We start from the raw sequence: 8,909 nt of genomic DNA on the forward strand, positions 1-8,909 counted from the left end.
TCAGGAGGCCTTTGGGACTCTGTGTGTGATATTGATCTACCCAAATAAAACTGACATCTCTTTTTAAGCTGACATTCAAACCACAAAGCCACCTCATCTGCGTATCTACCTGTTCCATGTTCCCTGTGATCTCTTCCAAACTTTCCATGTGTTTGCTTAAATGGTTTTGCTTCTTTTGTGCTTTATGAGGAACACAGTACAAACACGGTTATGTGATCCCCGGAGGGCAGGGAGAGAAAGAAACGCTGCTGTGTTTGGGCTCTGTGCACCTCTATGTCTACTTCCTGGAGGGCAGTGGGAAAAAAAAGAGAGAGAGGAAAAAAAAAAGAAACCCTTCCCAGGTAATTGTGGCTGCGCTGGGTGTGACCGTGAAGAATGTCAAACAAAGGGAGAGTGGCCGCCCGCCGCACAGGAGGGATAGAGGATTGTACCTGTGAGAAGGAAGCCGCTACCTGCTCGCTGAGGAAAGGTGAGTCTGCTGGAAACACACTCAGGTGCTTCATGGTTCCTATCATGGGGTCACTTCAGAGTGTGTAGCATGTGTGTGTGTCTGGGGTTGGGGGGTCAGGGTGATGACAGTTAGGGAAGTTTGCTCTTTATAATGTCTAAGCGGGGATGAAACGTCGGTCGTGTCCCCTGGGATCCTGGGAAATTCCGATTGTGTTATACTGTATGGTTGAAATCCAAAGGTTGCAGCTGTTTTTTTAGTCACAAATGATTTTTTAGTAACTTTGTAATCTGCTGCTGGCGCTGTGTTATTGCTGGGTAACCTGTGCACATGCAGCAGCTATGTGAGGGTGAAGCCTGAAGGTCAAGATAAATCCTGCACAGTGACACACTCTTTAAAGGGCGGGGTGATATAGATTACATAGATTGAATACTTAAACTCTAGTTTGAATGTTTTCATTTTGTTAAACGTTCTCCTTGATTTCACACAAAGAGTTCTTTCTATTTGTCTGCAAATTTGTGGAATATTAGAGTGTGTAAACGTCAGCCAGAGCCGGAATGCTGGAAAATGATATTCCGGAGTGAGAAAGTGTGTTTGTCTCTGTGGTTACTGTACACGCCGTAGTTGTTTATGAAATGTTTGACACGTGGATTAGACGTCACGCCGTGATGTCACGCTTTGGTCTTTATAGGAACGCTCAGGGATGCTGGAATGTGTGTGAAAGCAAATACAACCTGGAAAAGGTCTGGCAGCGAACGAGTGAGTGAGTAAACCAAATCCCACAATGCCGAGAGCGTTGCCATACCAACATGTGTGATATCTGTGTGAAAGAGGCGCAAACTGTAGACTGAGAGGAAATCAGATACGTGTGTGTGTGTGTGTGTGTTTGTGTGTGTGTGTGTATGTGTGCATTATCTTAGTGTCAGTTGAGATCTTCACCATCTCGGACAGAAACACACTCCCACAGCACGCAGGCCCAGCACCTGTTTCAATGCAAACCACCGAGTCAAGCCAGAAATGCAACGGCAACATATTATGGCAACAAAGAGTGCTTAAAGGCACCTACACACACATACACAGATGCAAGCACACACACACACACACACACACACTAACACACACACTCATTTACTTCACTTACTTCACTTCACTAGGATCCTGAGGACAATAAGCCTGGAATTTAATTTGATAAATATGTGCCAAGCTTTCTGTCTATCATAGTTGCCAAGTGTTTGTTGTTGTCCACCATGTCCCGCCCTTTGTGTTTGCAGTGGTGGACGTGGCACTGCTCTGAAGTCGTATTCAGGCATGTGTGTCTGTGTGTGTTTGTGTGTGTGTGTGTGATGTAACGCTCGGGACCTTCTCGCTCTTCTAAGAGCTAAGAAAACGCTGAGTCAGGCTCAATCTTTAATTGTGCCCACATGGTGTTTGACATCCCGTCCAAACATACTTTATGTTTCGGGTTGTTGGATTCTGTATGTATGCTTAAATACTTTTTTGAGGTATTTCGCTTCATAACAGTCACATGCAGGACGAGTGAGGAAAAAGCTGAGTGTGTTTGAAGCAGCAGAAGCTCGTCAACGCAATGAAGTAAACGTCAAAACCTAAAGTGATGTCGCCCAAAAAGTGAAAGGTCACGCAAGGACGGCAGATTTATAAACTGGCTGTGTTTGGAATAGAGATGAGCTACGCAAGCTGAAGTGTGTTTGTGTTGGTTTGAAGTCAGTGAGTTTGCTGATGGTGGAGCCTGCAGGCAGCTGAGAGCGACGTCACTGATTCAAACAGCACGACTGACTGAAGGCCCAGCGGCTCCACAGCTGCTCAGAGGGTTTCATGAGTCAGCTGAGGGCCCGTCTACATGTTACTGACCTGCCAACAATACACACACACACACACACACACACACACACACACACACACAAATAAACTAGTGGCGTTTTGTTCTGTGGTGTGTTGCTAGGGTACGACCAAGGCTTTCATTGTAAGTTTAGTTTTGTGTCGCCTGGTGTTTTGTTCTCCATCTCTCCCTCCCTCTCTCCCTCCCCCCCTCTCTCTCTCACAGAGCGTAGAGGAGGATCAGCAGCTCTGTGTTTGCTCTGTAAATAGACGTCTCTGTGCAGTAACTTGGATCGTTTGTTTTGAGTTTTGTCTCCCTCACTTATATGCGTGTTTACTCAGTTGCTACCTCAGACAGCGTGGTTACGGTCCAGAGAAGATCTGAAATTTTGGCAGTGGGAGACCTGATGGCGGCGCTGTAATCACCACATTTAACTCTTGTCTTAGAATCAGACATATTTGTTGTCAATCTATATAGATCCATATAGGCCACGCTCATTTAGGCTTAAGTAGATCTTTTGAAAAACACATCCTTTTACGTGTAGACTGTCCAAACACCACATCTCAACATCAGCACCATGAACTGGATCACAGGTAGGTTCACTCTGTGCTTTGTTGGTCCCTGTCAGTCTCATCCTCATCTGACTCCTGGTCTGTCCTCTTCCCACAGCCTGGACACCCCTGCGTAGTCCCCTGACGTCTCCGGTCAGGCAGACAATATGTTCGGAGCGGTGTACGAGTGGTTCTGGTGGGACCGAATCTGGCTGCCAGCGAACGTGACATGGGCGGATCTCGAGGACAGAGACGGACGGGTCTACGCCAAGGCCTCGCACCTCTACGTCACCGTCCCCTACGCCTTCGCCTTCCTCCTCGTCAGATACCTGTTTGAAAGGTGAGAGCCGGGCAGACGCACAGCCACACTCGTGAGATTGAACCCCCGAGTGTTTGGTTAAATCCATGCTGTGTGTGTGTGTGTGTGTGTGTGTGTGTGTGTGTGTGTGTGTGTGTGTGTGTGTGTGTGTGTGTGGCAGGTGGGTTGCCACATCGCTGGCAGCCTGTGCTGGGATAAAGCAGAGGATTCATCTGAGGGCGGAGGACAACCCCATCCTGGAGGCCCACTTCACAGCTCACAGCAGAAACCCTGCACAGGTAAACATCATCATCATCTTCATCTTCAGACCCCGTTTGCACCTCCATTAAAATGTGATCGCTGTATTCACACTGTCTACTCTAGATTATGACATCTGATGACAGGACCTTGCAATAAGATATATTTTATATTAACAAGGTTGAAAATGAATGATAAAGAAAGACTGAAAGAAAGACAGAAATAAAGAAAGTGTGCCTGTTCCAGGCAGCCATCGACGGGCTGTCTAAGAAGAGTGGTTTGACAGTGAGACAAGTGGAGCGTTGGTTCAGGAGAAGACGCGGTCAGGATCGACCCGGAGTCCTCAAGAAGTTTAGAGAAGCCAGGTGTGTGTGTGTGTGTGTGTGTGTGTGTGTGTGTGTGTGTGTGTGTGTGTGTGTGTGTGTGTGCGTGCGTGTGCGTTTGATAGGTGTGTAATAATGTATTGACTCCTCTGGTCCCTGCAGCTGGAGGTTTGTCTTCTACCTGCTGGCGTTCTCTGGAGGAACAGCAGCCCTTTATGATGTGAGTGACTTCATGAGTTTGTGGTATTTCTGTTTCCTCTCTCGCTCTTGTATGTGTGTGTACACTGTGAGACCTCTGACCCCTTTACTGTTACTGATGATTAGTGTGTTATTCATACACAATAATAATCATTAACTCATACAGTATTTGACTTTCTGCTGCCTGGAGATCACAGAGCCTTGAACCCAGGCGGCTGACGTGCTCTGGTTACGTTCAAGAGTTTGATGTCACATGAAACCAACACATCAATCATATCCTCACTATAACACGGACATGAGCTTACTTGAAGATCTGTAAAGCTTTAACATGCTGCACTTCCACACACACAGTGACTGTATGTGAATGTAAATGAGGTTTTATTCCTGTGCTTCTGCAGAAAGAATGGTTTCATGACACCCGGGAGGTATGGACAGGTTTCCCAAAGCAGGTTGGTGTACTTTGCCTTGCATCGTAATGATGTCATGCAATTAGAAGATTAGGAGTTGATCCAGTCCAAGGTGTATTATTGACCTCTGATCATTTTGGGGTTTCTAATGATGGAGTTTTGTAAATGTGCTTTAATTCTCCGTCTGAGGCCTTTGTTACTTCAGCAGCCACAGAGCTGAACACTGAGGCGGTCAGATTAGAGCCTCACAATACGTCCTTACTGGGTGTCCTCTTCCCTCCAGCAACACAAAGACACAAATCTGTGTTTACAGGCTGGAGCAGAGCTTCAAGTTTCACCTCTCTCTCTCTCCCGCTCTCTCGCTCTCTCTCTCTCTCTGTTTGTCACTCTTTCTCTCTCTGTGTGTATGTGTGTGTCTCTCTCTCTCTCAAAAGACACAAAGAAATGAATAAAAAGTAATTAATACTAAATAAGAGTACTGTATTTAATCATCCACTCTCTCTCTCTCTCTCTCTCTCTCTCTCTCTCTCTCTCTCTCTCTCTCTCTCTCTCTCTCTCTCTCTCTCTCTCTCTCTCTCTCTCTCTCTCTCTCTCTCTCTCTCTCTCTCTCTCTCTCTCTCTCTCTCTCTCTCTCTCTCTCTCTCTCTCTCTCTCTCTCTCTCTCTCTCTGTGTCTCTGCAGTCCCTGCTGCCGTCTCAGTATTGGTATTATATCTTGGAGATGAGCTTTTACGGCTCTCTGCTCTTCAGCGTGGCCTTTGACGTGAAGAGAAAGGTGAGAACCTCCTTCACTCAGCTCTCACTCCACTCCACACACGTCTCCGGCAGGCCATGTGTTCACGCCTTACGCTGTGTTTGACCTACATGATGTATGAATGTGACTTTGCAAACAAAACCTCAGACGACACCAAGCTCAGTAACTCAATGGAGAATAACCGAGGAGTTGGAATGTATACATCCTTGAATCAAACCACAGTGACTTTGAGTCCTTAAATGCTTGTGACGTGACTTAATAACAAACTGTGACCCTGTGACACAGTTTGTTATTGATTATTCCCTTTTCTTCTTCTTGAAGGACTTTAAGGAGCAAATCATTCACCACTTGGCCACGCTGGTCCTTTTGTCGTTTTCCTGGTGCGTCAACTACATCCGCATAGGAACGCTGGTCATGCTCGTCCACGATGCCTCCGATGTCCTACTGGAGGTGAGTCACAGACACCAAGGCACCAACCTACCACCTTTGATTCTTTCTTATCGTCAGGAACAATGACTTTCTAAGGGTTAAATTGTGTTATGAATGTGAAACGACCTTCTTTCCTCTCAGTCTGCCAAATTGTTCAACTACGCCAAATGGGAGAAAACCTGCCAAACTCTTTTCGTGATGTTTGCTGTGGTGTTCCTGGTGACTCGGCTGGTCATCTTCCCATTTTGGTAAACTGACAAACTTATTTGCATCCTTGTGGTTAAACATTCAGAGTGTATACACTGACAGGATTTGCTTTGGCTGTTTCAGGCTGATCCACTGTACTTGGGTCTATCCTGTCCATCAGTACCCGCCTTTCTTTGGCTACTACTTCTTCAACGTCATGCTGCTGGTTCTACTCTTCCTCCACATATTCTGGGCCTACCTCATCCTGCGCATGGTCAGGAAGTTCCTGTTCGGCACAGTAAGTCTGCCAGCACAGCTTTGGATGCAAGGAGAAAAGTCCTGTACTTTCCCTCACTATCCCTCTGTATGCTTCTCTCTGTCACACATCTCACAGCTCACCAGAGACGAGAGGAGTGACAACGAAGAGGAAGACGAGGAAGAGAGCAGCGCAGAGGAGGAAAAGGGAGAGGAACGACACAAGCTTGGCAACGGAAGAGCAGCTGAAGAAAAGGAAGATAAGAACGGCTGCTTTGGTTGCTTGTCGCCGCCAGAAAATGTATTCAGCTCAAAGACTGTGTACTGACCCTCAGTGTGATCGACGACGTAGCAAACCACGTCTAATACATTTTAACCAAAACAGGAACAATACACCAAATGTTTTATGTATTGGTGCAGAAAAAGAAGAAGACGACCAGGAGAGCTTTGGGTACAGACAGACAGAAGTTGGAGATGTTTGTGCCTCTTTTTCTCTTTCCTGGAACCAAACACAAAGCCCATGTTTGTCTTTCATCACTTCTAAATTTGTTGTGTGTTGTTGCCAAGCGACAGCACTGCTCGCTGTCAAACGCCTGCTGGCTTTTATAGGGACCCTCCTTTATATTCGCCCACTGCACAGAGATGGATGGGACTGCAGTGACCTCAGATCTCTCCAGATGATGATGATGATGATGAGGTGGGCTGGGTGAAGGTGCTTTTCCTCACCTCACTGCATTATAAAAGTATGAATTTGTTTCCATTCCTTTACACACAAGATTCGCTGTTAGTGAGGATTGACTTAGTAAATCTGAGGAACATTTGAAGGCTTTAAAATGTATCGGTTCTTCCAAAAGAGGATTCAAATATTTGCCTGTTAAATTTCCTAATAACTACATAATGAGCCATTATTCCGTATGTCCTGCCATGGGCAGCATTACATCAGTAATGTGTATTGCACAATCAGGGGCTTCGCAATAACAAAAATTTTAACTTTTGATATGATACTTAAACAAGGATGATATTTGAAACCATTTTCAATCGATACATTTCAGGAACTTTTTTATTTTCATCAATAAGGTAAACTTACCAATAGTATAACGAATCACCTTTTTAGATTCAGGCTTTCTTCAATAAAGTGCAAACAAAAGTTAAGACAAATACTCTTAATGACATCAACAAACTGACATTCTAATGTCAATAAATGCAAATAATACAGGTGAAACAATGTGATCTTGTGTCAACAGAAAAAGTACAAACCTCATACGTAGGCTACAGAATCCAAACTGTAGAACAAAAAAAATCTGTTGGCGTCCTTTTAACATTTCAGTATCAATACTTTTTGATTTCTTTAACCAGTGAACAGCGAGGCTACCATCAAATCATGATCGTCTCAAAAATAGAAGCGCCTGAGCTCACAGAATGTCACACAGCCCAAATGGAACTCTGACCTAACCCTAACCCTAATCTAACCCTCGGTTGGAAGGTGAACTTGTGTGTCTTTTTCTTTTACTATCTTATAAATAAAACTAAGAATTAGTGAAATGGCACAAGCCTTCAGTTTAGTAGAGCAGAGCGGCTGTCGACTGTTGAGCGCCTCTGTTCCTCCCACTGTGATCTGTGCACTGATTGGACACAATCTGGAAGAGTAAACAGAAACGGTAATACATCAAGCCTACATTACAGAGTATTTGTAGTTCTACTATGAGTCCGGCTAATTTATCCACAAAAATAATACCCTAAACAGTCATTTTATACTTGAGTGCCAACGAGCAATGGACAAGTATTTGAACACATGAGCCAGTTCTAAATGTAGCTTTACAACATAATGATAATCTAACTTCTGATAGAAATGTATATACGTGTGAATTTGTTGGATATCAGATCTGAATGAGTCTGTTCATGTTCTTACTGCACAGAAATGAATGGAAATGAATTCAGCATTCTGTTATTTTATTGCTGGAAGTTTTACACTGGCTATGTGAACTTTTTGAATGTTTTTATTGTAACAGAAAGTGTGAGGCTGCTGAGACAAATGAGGACGGCACTTGTTTAATCCGTCTGAGCAGGCATGAATACAGACTGAAGACTGTGTGCAGACATTCAACTTTGATAATAATAAATAATAATTCATTATAAAGCTTTTTTGAGTTTGATCCCTCACACACACAAACACACAGTATCAACTTTCAGTACTCCCCGTGAGAGAACTAAACAGGTTCAGTCTCCATTGTTGATTAGTTGCAGCTGTGACTGCAGCACCATGGCAGCCGCCCTCAGCCCACCTCCACAGGGCCAAGTCCAGGGGTGTGGACACAGTTGGGAGCTCCACAAATCCTTCCTACTGATCCAGCAGATAAAGGGCTATCTGTCTATCAGCACGTTTTTCCGGGATTTGCTGACCCCTAGTGGTGAAACGTTGATTTTCAGTTTGAAAAATGTATGCGCAACAAGTGTGATGGCATGCAGACTGCCACCACCACCACCACGTGGTTATTTACATCTTACTGTCCTGTGATATTATTACATCCAGGTCCTTATTGTCAATAATGCTGCACTGATGTTCAAAGCAAAGATTCCATCACAAAAAAAGTCAAAAATTATCATTCATTATTTCAGAACATCTTTGAAATTCTTGTTATAACACTCAAAGACTCACACTGAACTCTTCAGAACACGCAGATACAGGCACCGCCATTCACCTGAACATATGACTCTTCCCACTCACCTTGATTAACCTTATGGGAAATGTGCTCTATAGCAACACACTCATCACAACGCTGCATAGTTTCTCTTACTCAGTCCTGACTCATTTGCAGACGTGCTGCAGAAACAAACACAGAATTTCTTTTTTATGTGGGCCATTTCTGAAGGGCATTGGTTCTTTAATAACACACACTCCCAAGTTCACTTTCACAACTCAGGTCCATCATTTACCTCATGATGAACAGTTACACAGTGACCTCATT

At 44.4% G+C, this 8,909-nt stretch overlaps 1 protein-coding gene and 1 long non-coding RNA gene across 2 annotated transcripts; one reads left to right on the forward strand and one right to left on the reverse strand.

Moving 5' to 3' along the window:
* The first annotated feature begins 361 nt into the window (after positions 1 to 361).
* Positions 362 to 7,139, forward strand: cers3a (ceramide synthase 3a). Its single transcript, XM_076155781.1, has 11 exons — positions 362 to 469; positions 2,955 to 3,176; positions 3,316 to 3,433; positions 3,639 to 3,757; positions 3,878 to 3,935; positions 4,312 to 4,362; positions 5,002 to 5,094; positions 5,395 to 5,523; positions 5,644 to 5,750; positions 5,833 to 5,986; positions 6,083 to 7,139. Exons 2-11 carry the CDS (start codon positions 3,004 to 3,006, stop codon positions 6,269 to 6,271), a joined length of 1,191 nt encoding a protein of 396 aa, XP_076011896.1. The 5' UTR covers positions 362 to 469; positions 2,955 to 3,003; the 3' UTR covers positions 6,272 to 7,139.
* On the reverse strand, positions 6,558 to 7,553 carry LOC143004679 (uncharacterized). Its single transcript, XR_012963985.1, has 2 exons — positions 7,031 to 7,553; positions 6,558 to 6,673 (listed from the first exon to the last, which is right to left on the reverse strand). It is a non-coding gene; the product is annotated as an uncharacterized LOC143004679 (long non-coding RNA).
* Between the last annotated feature and the right edge of the window lie 1,356 nt (positions 7,554 to 8,909).

This window comes from Genypterus blacodes, unplaced genomic scaffold, assembly GCF_046128005.1.
Source record: "Genypterus blacodes isolate CSIRO-AG114 ecotype Tasmania unplaced genomic scaffold, CSIRO-AGI_Gbla_v1 ptg000067l_1, whole genome shotgun sequence".
Lineage (NCBI taxonomy): Eukaryota > Metazoa > Chordata > Actinopteri > Ophidiiformes > Ophidiidae > Genypterus > Genypterus blacodes.

Bases quoted from the DNA above. Each gene is read 5' to 3' on its own strand.
- cers3a (XM_076155781.1), top strand. From the start codon at position 3,004: ATGTTCGGAGCGGTGTACGAGTGGTTCTGGTGGGACCGAATCTGGCTG. The intron at 3,177-3,315 runs GTGAGAGCCGGG...TGTGTGTGGCAG, and splicing joins GTCAGATACCTGTTTGAAAG to GTGGGTTGCCACATCGCTGG. The intron at 5,524-5,643 runs GTGAGTCACAGA...CTTTCCTCTCAG, and splicing joins CCTCCGATGTCCTACTGGAG to TCTGCCAAATTGTTCAACTA.